Source organism: Zophobas morio, unplaced genomic scaffold, assembly GCF_036711695.1.
Source record: "Zophobas morio isolate AGI-343-1 ecotype UQ-CSIRO unplaced genomic scaffold, CSIRO_AGI_Zmor_V1 ptg000007l, whole genome shotgun sequence".
NCBI lineage: Eukaryota > Metazoa > Arthropoda > Insecta > Coleoptera > Tenebrionidae > Zophobas > Zophobas morio.
Window position 1 is genome coordinate 9815757 of NW_026972112.1, and position 21033 is coordinate 9836789.

Genomic DNA, 21033 nt, shown 5'->3' on the forward strand with positions numbered 1-21033 from the left:
CTCCCACAAATTCACGAAAACACACCAATTACATTTTCCAAAATTCACCTTTCCTGCCTAAAATCCAGCATCAACAATCGCAAAATCTTTTCCAAATCAATCATTCCCAAACAAGGCGGCTACTTTACCAACGACCCAATCCCCCGCGAACTCTCACCCATTACGTAACCCTCTTCGCCCAGAATCGCATGAATAACCATCGCAGCACTCCTCTCCGTGACGAAACAATGCAACACAATCCGAGGGTGTCCCAACAAACAAAACCAAAAATTACCATACAGATGATTAATAAATTTCGATCGAAATCTGTAGGCGATAGAAAGCTCGTCGTCGGACCATGAATCATAACGTGTTGATTCACTCCACAAAATATTACCTTTTACGGCGTCATTATTATCAGCATTCGAGGAACAACAGCAAGAATATGTGACGAGAATCGACGTCACGAAAAATCACAAACGTGCCCAGGAATATCACGTCGCCGGTAATTAACATCTTGTTACCGGCAGTGAGTCAGGGCGATTTTCTTCGGAACAATCATTCAAATGAGCGAAAAATCGGCGCTAATTAGCGACTGGAGGACGCCAATTAGACGCGGCTTCATAAATCGAGATAAGTAACGGCTTGGAGCGACCTAGAAGAGAATGTTTGAAATATTGGAGTGAGTCGATGGGGTCGATGCGAAGAACCAGAAATGAACACTAGTAAGAACACAGGTGTTATTTTCAAAAAGTTGCAGTTCCGTATTAAACCATTTTCAAGATACCTACTTTTACTAACGACTTCATAATTTTTACGAGTAATAAAAATATCGAGACGACAATAATTACTAGTAACTAAAAATCGTGCATGTGTGCATATTGCGTCACCGGCGGCCTTGCACAGCATAAGCCAACACCGACCGGAAACGCCAAAACACCGAAGGTCCACTCTCTAATTTGCAATCGTTCAACTGTTCCTAATCTTAGACGCCAGGTTATTCACTTTTAAAATCCCACATTCCAATTTCAAGCACCTATAATTTTGCCCCAAAGGTACAAGTGATCTTATCGTCTTCCTCTGCAGACAATGCTCACAGTAACAAACCAGAACTGCAAAACCAGCCGGCGTTTCTCTCGTCCAAATGTTAAACGCTTCTCCTTGTCAAATCCTCCTCCCACGATCTTCCATGTCTTGCAGATCCGGATCTTCGAGACTCTGTCTCCGGAACTTGCTTCTGGACTTCTGCACCCAGCCGGTCCGGAAGTCTGGTCAGCCAGTGCACGATGTCCGTTCTATTTTTACCCCGCCGCGAAATTATTTCTGTGCCGTGAACTTCAACGAATTTCCAAGTCGATGTCAACGACTTCCACATAAATAGATCTGTCGTAACAGCGCGTTTTCCGCAGAAGTTCGTTTTCCAGGCGCGAAGCCACAAGAGGTGTCAGGACGCAAACATCCGTATGACGAAAGGATCAAACACGCCATTCGTAATGTTAAATATCCGTTTCCTTTGAAAAAAAGCGCGAGGCGACAAGGGACAGCGGTTATGGCGATAATATTTTTCATCGACTTATATGGAATATGGTGTGTCATAATGAATTATGAAGTAACAATAACGCAGGTCTTACCTTTTTTAGGTGTTTGTTGACCCATTTCGTGAATGTTTTCTTCTGAACTGCGTCGCGTTCGTCTGGAAAAGAAAAAGACAATTTAGGGTTTGGCGGTTTGGAGGTGATTGAATGTTAGATTAATTATTAATTGGCACACAAGTTGCGGATTAGCGGCTAAGAAGCTTAACTGGAAGTTGACTAATAAGTAATAACTTTCCATTATAATATTATAGTGGTTTCCAAGTTTGGTGTTTGTAATATACGGTTTGCTTGGTTTATATTTGCTCCGATTTGTAATAAATATTTCTAGATTTAATAGATTCTGTGATCGTAAAATGTCAAAAATGCACACGGCGAAGTACAAACCCATAAATAAATCCTTTTACGAGTCATGGTTAACCATGCTGCAATGCTGTAAACTTGGTTTAAGTCATTACTTTGAACTAATAAGTGAATATGAAAGGTAAAAGTTAAACGCTGTTATTGGAATACAACGAAGCAAATACTTTCGAATTCTGAGATATTTTTTACCCAAATACGTACCTGAAATATTTATAAATTACTCACTCTGAAGGTTCCATATAGTTTAAATTAGCAACTGCAAAGTATGGTAAAATAAAAAAAATTTAGAAAGTCAAAAGTAAATACCTTCAATTTAAAAAATAAATTGTTATAATGTAACAGTTTGTCAACTACTTAGTCAGGCAAAAGTTTTTAAAAAGTGAACCGCAGACATGTTCAGACGTTTATTATAATTCTATAATAGCAGATTTTATCAAACAATATAGCGCACGAATTCTGATTTAACCCGCATTTTAACTGCACGCACTGCCAAATTAGGTTAGGCAATTTAAACAAATTAGAGAAGTGGTTAAATAAATGGAATTTAATAATAGTGCTCGTTGGCTCAATCTAACCATCGCCATCGCATTATTCGATATTTGCTCTATATTTCTCTAATTGCATATTGCACACAATATACACGGTGAGTCAATAAGAGCGCGCTCTATAAACCTAAATAAAACTATATTTTTTAATAAACATTCGGAACATTAGACCTCAATTTTAACGATGCTACAACAATGGACATATCTTTCTTTTTCCTTCTGTAAAATATTGCAAGACACCTTGCTGCAATTTTTTGTGAATTATTGCACTGTTCGAAATTTTCAATAAAAAACTGGAGTAACTTGGCAACTTGCAAAAATAAAATAATATGCTCGTTAGGCCTTAACCTTAAGGCATGTAAAAATAAACAAACAGGCTGTTCCATTTAAAAAACTAAGTTATATGTTGCATGTTGCACTTCAAAAACAACGGTCTGGATAGTAGAAAATAGTTTTAATTTATATACCTCCAAAAACCCTACAACTTTGGTTGTAGACTTTTTCTAGCTTCAATGAGGTACCGAGAAACACGCGCTTTTGACTCACCTTGTATATTTAAAACGGCACCAACAATTGAATTGTAAAAAATGTAAAATTATTTTTCGAAAAATACCAAAAATTTGCAAAAAAGCTCGCATAAAGCATCCAATTTGGAGTGACAATAATCAAAAATGCACTAAATATAGACAAATAACAAGTTACGAAATGAACAAGGCTACAAAAAAGAGTCACGTGACGTATTCTCTCAATACTTAAATCCACTTTAACACAATCGAACGGTCTGCGGCGCAACAAATTCAATATGGGAACATCATATTTATCAGATCAGATATCTGTTCCAATTTATGGACAGCTGACACAATGCTAAATTTCAACACACAATACTCAAACACAAACTACTCCCATAAGAGCGTTGTGTAGCTACCAGATATTACACAACAGATAATCAGATTCAAATATCGTGGGTACATTTTAATTAAATTTAATTATCTACCAAATTTTTCAAAAAAAAAACTGATCATTACTCCACAAACACAACAAAATTAATAAAGCAAGCACAAAAACAACGAACTTTAGAAAATTAGTAGCCACAACAAAGCGTGCCGCAACAGTTAACCAATTACAGCAAATTGTTAATAACAAAGGAATAAATCCATCACACGTATAGTTGCTAATAATTCATCATCCGTCAATATTTAATTTACTACTAACGTAATTAAATAATGATCTTCCATTCGTCTTGGTTGACTTGACAACATGAATACCTCTACCTGGTAAAAATTTAATTCCTGAATGCTAAACAGTCACGATAAATGTACTTTGCGATACAAGAATAAAAATGACACTAAAGAATGAGCAAACACATTGGATGCATAAATTAAGATAAAGATGAATCGACTCCTAAACATAACCCGACAGAGAAATTCGATCCATCGAAACAGAAATAATACAAAAATTCATAAAGCTCTCTGGCGCCCTCGCCCACGTGACTCATAAAAATCAAAGCGTCCTCTGTACTCCACATGCACTCGAGATATCAAACATAAGCCTCTTTCACATTACCGCCATGATCGTCTACAGTTACGACCCGGAATAAATTAAAATTCTTTTGTTATTACTTAAAGCGTACAGCCTCCGGGTTATTAAATTATTACACTCGCTGGTTCCGGATGGACGTACGTAACAGTAACGTAACGCAGTCCGTCATTACGAATGATGCGTGAAATGTCATTAGCATGTCTCAATATTTGCTCGTAGTCAGCGTCCAAAATAAACATTACGGGAAGAAGGCTGATTAACATAATGTTGTTGGACGGAAAAACGAGGCAGCAGCGGTTAATTGTTACGTAAGAATGCAAATTAGGGGCGACTTTTTCGATCGACCACGAGATAGGGTTATTTATAGCTTGACCGCGAATCGAAAAAATGGCGGAATTAGAAATGCAAATGGTGGCTGGGGGGCTCTGGAAACGTTGCCGTATGCACGTGGTATTGGTAATTATGCGATTGAATTTTTCGTTCCAGTTCTAATTATGCCTGGTAAATTGAGTAATGACTACCTAGAGATTCGATTTGAAGAGATAATTTGCCGGAGTGTCAGTGCGTGATTGATTTAAATTGAAATGTTGGGCAAATGGTGTTATTGAAAGGCGGATTTTCGGGCAAGGACAGGTAAAAAAAGGGCAGAAATGTGACTGAGGAAAAAACAAATTGAAAATAAAAGATTACTATAAACGTTTATAAAAAAAACAATATGTTAATGCACCATGAAACAAAAAGCTGGGAAGTTGAAAATTAAAATTGAAAAGTAGAATCTCGCATGCTATTTTTATATTTTATGTAAACCCAATAAATGAATGCGGAACTTGTCATATGAGCACGGCATAATTAAGCAGTACTTATAAACGAATCTACACCATTTATTTTTTCAAAAACATAATTTATTTTATTATTCAGTTTATTTTGGACATGAAAAATCGTTCTATTTCACACATATTGTTTTTTATTTTTTAAAATACAGTTTCATCCACTACAGAAAAATGATAACTTTTATTTAAACCACGTAAGCTTGGCCCTTATTTAGCGTAATAATTGATTAACCATAATCACCACTTTTGGAAAACATAACTGAATGCATAGTGTTACGAAATAAACTCATACGACGCCTAAGGGTTTTCTCGAGGGCTTTCTAGTATGTATGACGATGATGAGTGACTGACTCATCATCGGTGACGACAACCGAGCGGCATTCTACTAAAAAAACGCCTGGAGCGGATTGCAGGAAGTCTCGATGGTGAGCTCCAGAAAAACTTCGAAGCGGCGTTCGCGAACTATTCAGAGGAACACAAGATAATTTAAATAGAGACCACTGTCGGAAGCAAGTCAGTAGAGTCCAGTCAATGTTGAGAGAAGTTGAATCTAGTCAAATCCATTCCAGTGAGAAGATAAATAGTTAAATTACTTAGACATTAACAACAAAAAAAACTTACCTAACATACTCATTTTAAAAAACTTTTTGAAAAACAATGCCAAAATTTTCAGTGTTCCAGTTTTTTATTTCCACCGATGGTACATGATCGTAACGCGCAAAATATTAAAACTGAAATCAAATTTTGCAAGGAACAGAAAAATATATTAATTCAATTAATTACAAAAATCGGTTAAAAACATTTTGACATTTAAATTTAACAAAGATGAAGTTTTCGAAAATAACTCGAATTTATTAATTAGAAAAAAAAGCACTAAAAATGAGAGTTGAAATAATGCAGACACAGAGAAAAATTACACAGGAAAAACTGGAAACACGGAGCGACTAATTTTTACTTCTCGAGCGTAAGCAAAGGAAGTATTGTAATCGAGTCCGTCGGCCGACCCTCTACTTTTACATTTTCTCGACTTTTCATGACCCCTAGAGGACGAAGAAATAGGTCGCCCGTTTCCGTCGGTCTGTCCGTCTGTCTGCCGTCTCGGATTTTTATTAAACATATGGGCCGATTGTTGTCAAATTTTGTATTAATATTAGGAATTTCATGTAGATGGTAAAACGCTAACCAAAATTTGTCTAATCATCCCCACCACTAATTTGATGACATCACTTCAAAATTGTACATAGCAAATGGGTTTTAATATGTATAAATAACATTGTCCTAAAAAAAAATCAAAATTTGGAAACCTTTTGCAATTTAATTTGGAATCTGCAAAACCGAATCCTTTGAAATCTTGCAGATGGTTTATAGTTATGATAAGAATGGTATATTTTTAATCAAAATATATTTACTTATCCTCTCCAAAAAATTGATGACGTCAACTCAAAAGTTTGCCGAATAAATCCTATCTATAAAGTATAAAATATGATGAGTCTGTACTTGTGATTTATCATTCCATTCATATTTTTTGGATTTGCATATACAGGGTGACTCAAAAAAATTAATGAATGCGTGAATAATTTTTTTTTATTTAAGCAGGAACTGCAAAACCGAATGCTTTTAAATCTTGGAGATGTTTTAGAGTTATCATAAGTATGGTAAATTTTTGTTCAAAGTTATTTGCTCAACCCCCTAAAAAATTGATGACGTCACCCCAAAATTTTGCTGAATCAATCCTATATAAAATGTACAAAGTATGATGAGTGTATACTTGTGATTTAACACTGCATTAAATTTTTTAAATTAGCTTATACGGGGTGTCTGAAAAAAATTAGACTGAGTCAATTTATTTTATTGATTAAATGAAGAATTGCAAAACTGAATATGTACTTTGAAATCTTAATGTTGTGAAGTTATTGTAAGCATGTTAAGTTTTTAATCAAAATGTATCTCTTTATCAACCCGAAAAATTTGATTACGTCATCTCAAAATTTTGCCGAATAAATTCTTTCGAAAATGTGCAAAATATGATCACACTATACTTGTAACTCACCATTGCATTCATAGTTTTTAGATTTGCATATACAGTGTGACCAAAAAAATTAATGAATCAGTCAATTTATTTAAAAAGGTGAAACCAGAAACGAGGGAAGTTCTGTTTTTATTTTTTACTGTAAATCGCAGTAAGCAATACGAATTGAGTTACAGTTACAGTTACAGTTTTGAAAAAAAAAGAAAATCAATCTTTAGAGAAAAAATATGTTTCACATAGTTTTGAAATATCTCAGATATCAATTACTTTAGAAATTTTTATTTCTTCTGTAAAATGTCTAAATTTATAAAATCTGTACTATGACTAAAATTGAACTTAAAGCGAGTATAACTTTTAGCTATTTAACAGAATTAATATTTTTTTATCACTTGTGATTTACCAACACTAAGAAATGAAAAATTAATCAGCCTGTATACAGGGTGAGCTACTAAGCGAGAAAAGTAGACAAAAGTTGTACTGTTTTTTGAATAGCATAATTATATTAACATTATTTTTCACTCTACATAGTGTTTTGTTTTGAGGCATAGCATATAACTTAGTTTTTTTTTTAAGTAGACCCCTGTATATAATGTTTATTTATGAAATTTTTATAGCTATGTAAGGGTTCACAAAAATTTTTGAAGATCTTTGTTGCAATATTTTAACAAAATTTTAATATACAAGGTGTTTATAAAAAATGTATAACATTACAATTTTCAAATATCAATATTTCACTCTTTTCAAACACAACACCTTGTATTTTACTAGCGCATATTACTCTTTTTTAATTGTCTTCTTTCGATATGTCAGTGTGTTTCTTAAATAACTAATCACTTTAAGTACAGAAAATACTAATAAAAAAAGAGAAGAAAAAACAGAATAAAAAACATTAAGAAAGTATAGCGTGTTCTATTTAAGAAAACTGAAATAACGATATTTGAAAATCGTATTTTTTTAATAAGCCTACTTAATAAGATAAATTTTATTTGCACCACAACAAAACGCGTACCTTCAATTTGTGCCTCTACAAAATATGTTATCACAAATTTTAAAAATAAGCCTGTTGCGATTAGTTTTGTGAATCCTTTCGTCGTTGTCGTGGAATTTCAAAAATAAATGTTGCTTATAAAGGCTAAGAAGAAGTCAATTAAAATACAAATATTAAAATGTATAAACTGTTCCATTTTTGAAAAAACTAAGTGGTGTGTTACGACTTAAAAATATAACACTCTGCACAGCTGAACATAATTTGAGTGTATGGTCTTAAACTATTTTTTCGATTTACAAGGTAAGCATACTACTACTATTTTTATACTACTTGCATTTTTTCTAGCTCACATTATCATTAATAGACAAAAATACTGAATAAAAAGGAAATCAATTTTTTTTTTTAAAACAAGTTCTATAGAACAATAATGGAAAATTTTCATAACTTTTGTGAAGTGTCAAATAATATTCCATGAAATCATCTCACGTGAATCACACTGAAAATATTTGAAACTGAATCAGAAAACTGGATTAGAAGATAAACTACTCTAGCGTCATACACTTAATTGGGAGAAAATTCTTCTCCGTGTTATTAATATCAACTGATAAAATATCAGGTAAAATACCATGAAAAATTACGTCAAATGAAACAACTAATAAAATCCCGCAAGTCATAAATTTATTACACAACACAAAAATAAAATAGACAAATTAAAACCAAGCAAGTTTTTTATGTAGATAAATACGAAACGAAAAATTCAACACAAGACTTTTATACAATAACAACAAAAAGTTGCACATCAATTCCGTATACCTATGAACTTCTGAGCATAAATTTGAAAACAATATTGAAATTTGGATAAACATTAAGCAACAAAAAGTGATAATAATATTAAAAGCTGTAACATTTGAATGTATTTTTAAAAAATTTAGTCCACGAGGCGATTCCGTGTGCACCTAAATTTTCCATCTTTATTCAGCTGCAACACATTTTTTCCAGTCGATCCTTTTAACGACAAAGTTCACCTTTATGCGATATCATGTTGAATTTTTGTCAACCGCTATGATTTGTTGACAATAGGTGACATTTGTAAGGAAAAAATGTATCGTTTATCTATCCTCGTGAATACTTGCCTTATCAAAACTAAATCTGATAGTGAAAAATAACTATAACAGGGTCAAGAGTAAATTTTTCACCGAAGTTTATTCCGACAAAACACACTTTTATCAATTTTAGAAATACGACTCCGTTATAAGAATAGAAACTTTTTCATTACAAATTCCAAACCGATAACGAAAACATCCCTTGTTTGGCATGTTTATTACCAATCAACTCAGGTAAACTCGCAAGTGTCAGTCTTTGGAACTCCATCAAACCACTATACAGATAAGAACAAAAACATGTTTGTTTCGTCTAGTGGAAAACATCGTAAAATTGTCATTACTCTAAGACGTCTCCAAATTTTCTAGATCTCCTCAACCAAGACCTATTTATACTCATGATGCACTTGCCAGAAATTATCATCGTTCGCGACAAACCGCAACCGTACCACAGTGAGGTAATCGTAAGTGGAAATAGTATCAGCAACTTAAAAATTGGTGATTGTTTTTCTCAGATGCACGGTATATGGAACAGCTCACAGCACCTTGTCCCCATTCCTTTGTTAATTTCAAGACATAATGCTAAATACCGAACCAGTCATAAAATATAATAATTTTCTGATTAAGCTGACTTTACGGTCACCAGGAAAGGAAAAGAATCGGACGCTTACAATAACAATAATTTATTTATCTGGATTCCCACAATTATTCGCATAATCACAGGATATGAGCTCAGGAATTATGTGTCACTAATGATAGTTTAAACAGTTATAGTTTGCTAATTAATTAGCTTCTTGTGCGTTACGTTCAAGAAAAACGAATTGTGATCTTCCGAGTTCTTTCACTGTACTCTACTGGTTTGCGAAGTTTTTCAAATATGCGATATTAAAGATTGCAAACGTTGTGTTTGTTTTTATGGTTAACGGCTAAGATGCAAATACCTTCAATAAGAAATTCGCAGTTCAAGTGATGACATTGACGGTTTATGTATTTTGCAAACAGGAGGTGAAAGTGTCAAAAATGACGATGTAGCTTTACAATTTTTAACTTACCTTGGACTTCCTGTATTTTATTTTAGATGTTTGGTCAAACAAAATCAATCAATCTCAGTTATTTTTTATTACACAGTTTGGAATAGTGACAATCTTTACAAGAATAGATTTTTTTAATGAAAAAATGTTCATTCTGGCAAACAATGTAACAAATTTCTCCACAGTCATGCATCTGTCTCTTCTCACTACTGTGTTATATTAAACTAGAAACATCTGCATTAATTTGTACTCATGATTAATCTTCCACGAACACCCGAGAATGTTTGGCGAAGTATTTAAAATCTTTGTTGTTTACATTTGGAGTTCGTAAATTTTTTAAATTTATTCTTGAAACTAGTAACAGAAAGTTTATAACATAATTAACGTATTATATATTCAGCCAGCCTGGATAGGACTCAAAAAAGCACAGATGACCAGATGAAAACACCGAAACCGAAAGAATTACGTTTAAATGTAATAGATTTTATTTTAATATAAGCCTTTACAATTACGGATACTACTTGGTTAACTCTAATAATTTTGCCAATTTTTAAGATTTTCGAAAAAATTAAAGCAATACTAGGTACTTGGTTCGAAATAAATTTTCACCAGACAATATTTTCAAAAATTGTGAAAGCTCTTGGTATACTCTCAGATGTTTTGAATGTGCTAAAACAAACAAACTAATTAAATTTAATACTCAAACCGAAAACACGACAGTTTGAATTTAACAAAGTAAAAGATTTAGTTGGCCAAAAAAATAAAGAATAAAAACTTTTGCAAAAAAATTGCACAAAACACAAGCAATATTTGCCGATTTTGTTAGAAATTTCAAATTTTGTTTATTTCGGCTCCTTAAAGAAAAACTACTACATTGTTGTAACACTCGTTAATAAATTATTATTTAATATTAAAATGTTATCACTAACAATGAGATTAAACTATCTACATCCTGACATGACTCAAAATAGTGGAAATATATGACAAGATTACTTTACGTTAACCACAGAAAAAAAAATAGTCCAATATCATAAACACATTTCTATTGACCAAATTGAGGAGTTTTTCCCTCTCTTCCTATTTTGTAATTACTGTACCATTTTTGCCCCTCATTAACTCAATATAAGAACAAATTTCTCCAATCATTATAGATAACACAGAAGCTCAAACAAACGCAAAATTCCAAAAATTCCAGCGATGCAAAGAAATCCGCAATTTACTCGCATAATAACTATTAAGTTTCCGAGAAATCTAGCATGAGAATCAGACTAACAGACTCAATTATGCAAAAATGTAGATCTACATAGATAACTTAAACGGTCGTGGTACACTTCATGCTATAATTCCACCGCCATATTCAGCACCTAAATCTCAACATGTTAAACGGAATTCAAAAAACACCATTACGCCCGACCAGTGACCACCAACTCGACAGCAAACACGTCTTGGGTAATCCCAATAACCCACTTATTTCCAGTACCATGAAAACATGAACCCAGTTGCACAACCAGGATTAGAACTCGGATCACCTTGAAGCGGAATGCTCTCCCTGATAGCATCTACAATTTCAACATGAAGTTTAATTTTGTATTCGTATGTATGCAGAAAGCATCAATCTCTCTCGTAATCCGATCATTTTTTTAATCTTTTCGACCATTTCGGGCCAACCTCCCACACAAACAATCTACATCGAGGGCACATTTGATGCCATTACGCAATGCTTGAATATCAAAAATAAAATAAATAAAAACACTGAAGTTGTCTGAAATTGCTTTGTAATGCAGCAGCAGCACCCGCTACTGGAAAACAGCATGTTATTATAAGCTGCTCCAAGAAATTAACGCACCACTAAATCACACGAAATTTAACAAACTTTGACTTATGACAAGCTAAACAAAACAAAAGTAGGACTCCCACTACTGTCTGTGTGTCATTCATTGTCTGTTGGCGATTTTCTTCTCTAGTTTCCAAACACAATGTCACAAAGTCAACTATTTTTAAATTTGCAAATAAATAAATAAAGTAAAAGACAATTACGAAACAAGGGTTTTCGGGTGACAGCAGCTTAAAATCTGTGTAATTAGAAATGAATTTAAAAAGTAAAAAATGTTTGTCCAGGACATTACACTTTGAATTTTGTCGTCAAGCACTAGGCACAAAATTAATTTTAAATTTAACGAATTGAAAAATCAAAACGTTGGTTGAAAAAACTTGGTGAGTCCAAAATTTCTGAACATGACAACTGTGGTCACAGAATTCGCAGATTGCTTAAATTCTAAATTTTCTCTTACAACTTTACAAGTCAAAAATTTTGAAAAAAAAAAAATTTGACATATAACTTAAATAACGTAAACCCTTATAGTGCGTAAATTTCTGGAAGCAGCTATTATAAAACTCATTGTAAAAACTCCAATTAGTGCAAACCCACTCGGTTAAGACACCTCCATGCTACTCTTTGCACCCTCCACCGTACCTGAAGTAGCCTCAATAAAACAATCCCATATAGTACCTTTAAACTTGGTCAGGTTTTCCTCATACCCATGGGGCTTCTCGTCCTTCCTCCTATACTTCTCGGGGGGGCCGTCGTAAATAGCCTCCCTGGGGTCAAACCCCAGCCTCTCCTTATAATACGCTTGTGTTGACATCTCACTCAAACATCACACCGCACCAACACAAATCACACGATGTTCGTTGTTCGTTTCGTTGTCGTCGGTTCACTTCTCTCTACCTAAACGGAGCACAAAGTTGCGTTTATTTCTGTTTGGGCGCGAGCTGCTGAGGTGCTTTCTTTACGTGTTATGGCACTTGTTTGAAGAACGCGCGCGCGCCGACCGTCGTTGCGGGACTGACAAGCGGAGCGCGAGTTATGGTGGCAATGGGTTACGATGGTATATGGGACAGGTGGGATGTGGATCGGCACGGAGGAGGCAGAACGTGCCGGGATGGTGACCAAATTTGGCGAAATTGAGAATGGGAGGGATGCGGTGATAAGGATGTGGCCTTGGGGTTGGGCCGGGAGGTTGGAGCGGTTTGAATGGGGCGTGATGTCATGGGTTGGTGTGACGCAACGGTTGGAAAAAAGATAATCGCTTGAGATTTAAGAGTCGTAGTGAAAACTTGATGATGGTTCGCAGAAGTCATGAAAGTTGCATTCACGGTTTTTTCCGTGGATGTGCAAATCATTAATGGTTCTGTGACGATATTGTCTGTCAAACATGGTTTTGTGTTTGTTAAAAGCATTCGAGATGTATTGATTTTGGACTGTGCCCAAAAACAGAAAAAAATATATCGGAAAGCTTTCCGGATTATGCGAATAACCATTCAAAAAACTAGACTTAAAGGGTTTCACAACAACTATTTTCTTGTGTAGGCGAGTTCTACATGTCACGATGCTATAGAACAGAATTTTCCAGACGTGATTTTATCTTGAGATAAGAAGTTTTCTGAACTCGAAGACGTACTTTTTAATTTCGTATACAGGGTGATTCAGGAGGAATGAGCTTAACTAAACCTACACTTTTTCAGCTTTCCTTGATTATTTTCTTTTTAGATTTATCAAAAACATTCGACATCAAAGTTTTAACATCTACGAACCTTTGAATGTCGATTGCTTGTCAAAAATTAATGTACTCAAATAATATTAATAATAATACGGTCTTTGTCGAAATTAAAAGTTTTCCATAAGTAAATAAACATGATGAAGAAAAAACTTGATACGATTTTAATTTATGGTGAATGCAGAAAAAATCCTTCCTTGTTTGAGAAAAAATTGGCCGCCTCTTAAAAAAGCTCGAGAAAAAAACAAGTATAGACCGCTTTTACGATTTGATTTTTTTTCGGCTGAAGCGAATTGTTAATTTTGAAATACCACAAAATTTATGGTTTCAGCAGGATTGAGTTCCTGCGCGTTTTCATAGAAGGGTGAAAACACCCCATTAAATCTACCTCACTGGTGGTTTTAATGCAGGTGAAATGTCATTTTGGGATACGATTGGAGCAAATGGATGAAAATAGTTTGAACAGTTGGTATATTAATGAAATAAATTTTTGTTGTAAACTCCAGATTTTTGCCAAAATTATGACATGGTCCGAGATTACTATGTTTAATATTTTTGATAAACCAATAAATACACATATGAATCCTTTGGAAATACTTCACAAATTTTGAACAAAACAAAAAGAGGGAGGTTTGGAATAATTTCAACAACGTAATGAAACCTGCAATCAAATTGCGTATCGTATAAATGAAGAAAAGTGTAGTCAATTTTGAAAAAAAAAATCAGGACAGACATTTTCATTATAAAGCGACCTCTAAGAACTCGTAAGATTTTTTGGAAACACTAACCAATCTGAGAAACTAAAACACCAAAACGTAATTCACTCACAGCTCACCAATGGAACATTAAACATCGAAAGTTCACCCATATTTTGGAAAACGTAAGTCTAAAAATTGTTTTTTTTTTGGAAATACAGTACGTATTAACTGAATCTTCTTTCTTTTTTCTCGTTTTCTAAACCAAAACACCATTTGATCTATTTTCAACAAAATACAGATTCATGCTGTTAAAAAGGGTTGAACGAAAAATTGTTGAAAATGAAAGTACAAAAGTTACGGACAATTTAAAAAAAAAACGAAACGACTGATTACTTTCAAGTTTTCTCGACGTTTCATGACTCCGAGAGTACGAAAAAATTGGTCTGCCGTTTCCGTCTGTCTGTCTATCTGCATGTCTGTCGTTTGTGTCAATTTTTATTAGGCAGGTAAAGTTCGAAACTGCCGGACCGACTGCTGTCACATTTTAATGTATGTTACGGATATCGTGTAAATGAATAAATATTAATTAAATTTTTATAAAATAAGATGAGTGCTCCTGCACTTGTTGGTTATTAACTTTGAAACTGCAAAAGCGAATACTCTGAAATATTTGAAATGTTTTAAGGTTATAGTTAGTTAAAAATGTTCAGTTTATGCCTCCCACCCCAAAAAGCTGACGTCATTTTACATTTTTGGCCGAATGAAAAGAATACCTTACGCTGCATGTGTAATTTATAAATACGTGTTGAACTTTTACCCTAGAGATCCAGATTTTTGGGAAAAAAATCAAAATTTTACACCTAACAACATTTTACAATTTTCTTTGAAATTGTAGAATATTCTGCTGCGAAATCTTGCAAACATTATAAGATTATCGAAATCGTTAATCAAAATTTGTCTATTTATGGAAAAAAATCTATAAGTCGAGTATTTAATTAATTAGTTCGTTTCTTTCTGTGGAGGATACAAAATCAAGAAATTTCATTTTCTTTTAACACAAATGCTGCAGCTGATTGTTATCTGAACGTGCTAATGATCGAATTCTTTCGAAGTACAAACATAAACAGTCGAATTGGGAATACATTTTTCCCATCTACTTGAAACAATTAATTTATAAACGACATGGATAAAACTCGACAATTTATTTCTTAACTGTGCAGCGATTATGTATAGAATAATTCCGACTCGCTAGGGATGGATTTGACTCAATGACTGACTCGACTCCCGACGGTGGTCTCTATTTAAACCGCCATGCGTTTTTCTAGAGAGTTCGAAATCGCCGCCTTCGACGTTGTTCTGGAGTCCGCCATCGAGACTTCCGGCATTGCATCCAGCTTTTATTTACTCGAACGTCGCCGTCACTCATGACGAGTTCCAACCGCGCATCGTCGTGCATACTAGAAAACCCATAGGCGTCGTACCGGGGCGGCGTATGGGCCTATTTCATAACAATCTATTTCACTTGTGGGAATGTTATTTACTCTGCTAGTTTTTAATTACTTTATTTTTTAATAGTTTAATAGTTTTTAATTAATTTATAGAGGTTATCACAAAACAAAAATCGCAAATTCAAATTTTATAATTTTTCAAAGACGCAGGATTTGTTGAAATCTACTTCAATAAGGGAAGATCTGTCGAAGTAAGCTTCGACTAATTTTACAACTTTTGTGGTCCAAAGTAACTGCTGAAATAATTATTTTTTTACTGGTAGAGCATTTAAAGTACGTTCTTACAAAAGATTGCCAAAAAGGGCATAAAGGTCTACATTTTCATTAAGAAGTTTGAAAAATGATTTTAAAAAAATCCTGAACATGATTTCGTCACAGAATTACATTTATTTTCTAAAAGCCTAATGTGTAGTTAACTTACAAAATGATAAATGTGAAAGGATAAGGGAATGCCACCTTATCCTTATTTTAATAAATTAAAACACCAAAATGTGCCTAGATCCTAGAACATCAGTACTGAAACATTTGAACTTTAAAACCCAAAAATAAATGTTAAAATTTCGAAAAAATTTTCACTTCATATCAATATTAGAAACTGTAAAACAATGTATATCAAAAACCGCAAAATTTTAAATACTAGATTTTGAAAAATTCCAAACATATTGTTACGGTGAAAATCAGCAATCTATTTCTCAATAACTCAAATTTACACGACTGGTTGCGATTATGTACCAAATAAATCCGGCGCAACTTTACTATATTCTCGTGGACTGAACTGGCTGAATCATAATCGTTCCCGAAGGTAGCCTCTATTTAAAGCCATGCTTCCTTTCTAGAAGTTCCACAGTCGAGGTATTTCTAGATTGCCCATCTAGATTGGCTTTTCTCCGGCCGCCGTCACCGACAATGAGTCATCATTGCCGTACATACTAGAATCCATAGACGGCGTATGGGTTTCTTTCAATCTTCGTTTTTCATTGCGACGATTTTCCTAAGAGGTAGTGAAATAGCTCCTTGAGCGATACTATTCATTTCAGGCTTAGAACTACTCTATAAGCGTTGTTTAAGTGCACAGAATTAAAAGAACGATAAGTGGAATAAATAAAACTTTTTCCATTTTCATTTTTTTTACACAACCTCCTTATGGCTAACATCACAACACGATTAAGCTCTCTATGCCCCGATAAAACCGCACCAATAAATTAGAAAGCCGTCTGTTTCGCACTCCGTCCATCCTCAAGCCTCCAGTTCCGTCAATCACCAGACTTTCTTCCCGAGTCTTCGCCGCCGCCAAACTCCGACCAATTAAAACTTTATTGCACCATCCAGCATAAACACGCTCATTTTCGCGACGCCATAAAATCAGTGACGTCCGTCTGCATTCTTAATTTGCCATTAATGTGCTGCAACCTACCAATTTAGATAAATGTAAGAAGATTGACCAAGTCTTCTCGGAACGCTCAATGCGACCTAAAAAGGCAATTGTCGACATGTGTACGCAGCGAAGGTTTTTCCTATTCCATTCCAGCATTAATATTAATGGCGGTTCGATCAACAGGTGGGCGGCTGCCCGTGTGCGCTGCGCGTAATAACGATAATTTAATTAATGCAATTAGACGGCGGCTGCATCTGCTGGAAAAATCGCATTCTTGGGTGCCAGTGTCGGTGAGCGGCATGGGCGGTTGTGGTATTACCAAATCCCCATTCAGAAAACTCACACCTACGGGTGGTTTTAAATACCAGCAATGTAAATACGCCCCCGCTAATGAAGCAACTGTATCTGGTCAGTTTTGCATTTGGTGTTAATATTCTTACTTTCTTTAATATGGTTTTACGTCATACCGTGTAGGACGTGTGCTAATTATCATTCACTAAATAATAATAAAATATAGAAGCTGGATTGTTGCGTCACGGGCCGCAAATGGTCGGATCGGTGTGCGGTTAATTGACGGGTTCGCGAAAGTGACGATTTGGATGACGAATTTTGAGCAAAGAAGGTGAAAAGTTAATTGATTGGACTGGTTTTGAGGTCTTTGGGGAGTGACTAATTGACGGCGACAGCTACGGAATGAGCTCGTTCGTGGCAGAAATTGCAGGTGTATTGTCTTTGTCAAACGAGATGGATTCTTGGCTTTGGAAACAATATGGAATGCGAGAAGAAAGCTCCAAATTTTAGCGAACGCATCAATTCTGTCGCGATCATGAACCTTCAGTGGATGAGGTCCAAATAATTAGGCTGTGAATTGTCAAATTGACCTTTGACAATTGACATTTCTAACCCGTGTAAATACAGTAGTATACGTACTGCTTATTGATTGACAATTTCTACAATTCTACGAAAGTGTGTAAAACTGGGGTAACGAGGTGACAAAATAATTAACAAACATGGAGTACCAGAGCCACACTTAATACCAGAATTTATGGACAAGTTCTGTTTATTTTTTGTATCGTATAGCGATTTCCGTTTTTCTACTACAGATTTTAGATACGGACATGAGCCGTGACTAAACAGTCACCTAAGCCACTTCATGAAGCCGCGGTGTTTTTAGTTATGGCCTGAAGTTGCTTCTTTCCAAACTGATATTTTCTAACTTTTGACTTTTGATCTCTGTTGGATTTGTTTTAAAATGCTACACTGCACACTAACGACTAACGATCAATTTGCTGCCGACCAAATCAACATAGAGGGGTGGCACAGGACCAGAATTGCTGAAGACTGAATTGTGTTAATGGCATGTTTGATCTTTTATAGTCATTAATAATGTTGCTGCGAATCTATCCATGTTGAAATAGCAGCGAGTTAGGAATTCCTTGGTGGGTGAAAAATATGAAAAATATTCTCTAGAGATTAGAATGATGCAAGGATATGAAAAATCAGGTGGAGGATCTGTAGTAAAAACTAGGAAAATTTTCCATTTCCACACTTAATGACACTCCAGGAATTAATTTTAATTCCAAAAAATAAGGGTCTAATATAATAATAGATAAAAAAAGAACTAATCGTGAAATAATATAATAAACACCGGATAGAAATGGATGCTTTTTCCGTAATTTACAGCCAGAGGATGGAAGCAGAAAACTATTTCTCTCTCCACTTGATTTTTTTTTTTTTATTATTGCCATCATAATTAAAAATAAACGACAGTACTCTTAAGCAACAACCGCGTATTGCACCTCAAAATCGCCTCTACCGCCATGATTATACCAATTTACCGAAATCACCAGAAACCTTGGGAACGCTTCACATCAAAGAGAAAGTCCATACATCACCGAACCTAAAAAACACAAACCCTCCAAAAAACCTTACAAAGCACCCAAGAACAAAAAAGTGAAACTCGGAGAAACCATCGAGTGCATTAAGAGAAATTACAGCCATACAACACTAAAACCAATTTAGATCGATCCTCGAATTAAAACGCCACCAGTTCCTTGCCATTAACTTCAGAACATGCTTAAGTACTTCCTTTCCATAAGAACCCAGACTTAACCCACATACCCACGAATTATTTTCAATTAATCGCACAATGGATCCAACATTGGGCAATAGCGACCCCACAATCCGAGGTTACGTTGACGCAACCATAACAGTAATTGATTCTCGTGGTACTCCGAGCTTTTTGCGGGACTCTAAGTGATCTCTGCACGCACGATCGCCTCTTCCTCTCCAGACCAGACATGCAATTCATCTTTTTGCAAAAAAACAACAACGCGTGACGTGGCGTTGTTTATTGCCACATATCGGGTTCGCACCGTTTCCCTACATGGAGCGCCGGGGCTATGGTACCGTGGGCAGAGGTTGGTGCGGTACCCACGCCTGGCCACCTCGTCGTGCACTTGTTATCTCCGGCTTCTGCAAGCGCCACCTCTAACAGCTCGGATAACCTCATTTGAGAAGTGTATCGCACGATCGAAAGTGGTACCTTTGGAGTACCAGCCACTAGAGTTTGAGCAACGCTGTCAATGGGATTATGGGAGACGAATCGATAAATCTGCCCAAATCGGGCTGGGTCATTTATATGCTGATGGTCGCGTTATGGCACACGAAGAGTACCACGTAACAACGAAAGTTTCGGTTTCACTCTCTGAAACTAGTTCTGCGGCCTACGTGGATGTGTGGAAAGACGACGTAGGACGAGAATTGAGATTTTGAAAATGGTGCACTTGTTGGGTTACGTAAGGCGGAAATAACCCTAAATAACAATAATAATATAGATTTATTCCTAACAAGTTTACACCCAATTACAAGGAAACATTAAATATAATACTTGCCGATTAAGCTTTTACAGGTATAATATGGTACTGCAATAATAATTTATTCAGCTACCATTTTTCCACATCATTTCCGAGAAGTGATTTTGTTGAAGTCAAACAGAAGCAGAACTGCTTCGAAACAATTCTTTACTGACGTATGTGAATTATAATCTACAATTCTGATTATTGAAGCTAAAATGAGTTGAGTATTACCATGTACGATGGAAATGTTTGGTATTTGAACAATAGCAGCCAAAAAGTGAGTGTTATATTTGAAGACGGCAGCTATCTTAAAAGACCGTACCTACTCCAAAAAGAAAATTATTATTCATGGAGTACCCCAGGGCTCCATACTGGGACCGTTTCTTATTTTCTAGTACGTGAACTATCTTTCTGGGAGTTTATTTAAAGATGAATTATTTCAATTCGCTGATAGTACCACGATAAGGACAATTACGTCGTCAACATATGTATTACAAGTCTTCTGTCTGCCATTCTGTAAACTGGATATAATCCATTACGGAACTATTAAAAATACATATTTCCAACAGCAAATTTTCAAACGTGCAACAAAGCAATAATTTCTCGAAAAATACTTTTACTTTGTTGGTGTTTCTTAGTCTATTTTGTGGAGGGTATTACTTTGAGGGAGTTTGGATGGCAATGTTTGTACCTGTTAAACAGGCCCCTCACGCAATGAAAATAAAATAATAAGAATAATTGTTGGGCACGTGTTTGTGTGGAAAATTGCACAGCAAGGTGAATGATTCAAAGATGATGCGATTGAACGGTGATTTGCTAATTTGTTTGTCGCTTGTTTTTTCAAGGTACTTCGGGTACGACGAAGATTTATCAGCTGGCGGATTCTTGGAGGTTTTGTTGGAATTTCAGGCATTTCTCGCATGAATAGTATCGGGTTACAGGAAACGAATAAAATATCTGTGTGTTATTTCTTACAGCTAGTACCACCACCAATAAAGTACCGATCTATGTACTTCTTTCAGCGCTTTATGTTTTCGACGT

The 21033-nt window shown here is 35.1% G+C and overlaps 1 protein-coding gene across 29 annotated transcripts in view; it reads right to left on the bottom strand.

The window, feature by feature from the left end:
- LOC135124490 (microtubule-actin cross-linking factor 1) overlaps positions 1–21033 on the bottom strand; it is a 158559-nt gene that overhangs the window by 73381 nt on the left and 64145 nt on the right. For 27 of the 29 annotated variants that reach the window (XM_064049565.1, XM_064049563.1, XM_064049575.1 and 24 more), the window contains exons 2-3: positions 12506–12724; positions 1611–1672 (exon numbers count right to left, since the gene is read on the bottom strand). In XM_064049565.1, the coding sequence (XP_063905635.1) occupies positions 1611–1672; positions 12506–12641 (198 nt within the window). In that variant the 5' untranslated portion in view covers positions 12642–12724. The remainder of the gene's footprint in view (positions 1–1610; positions 1673–12505; positions 12725–21033) is intronic. The other 2 variants (XM_064049570.1, XM_064049564.1) reach the window with 1 other exon arrangement.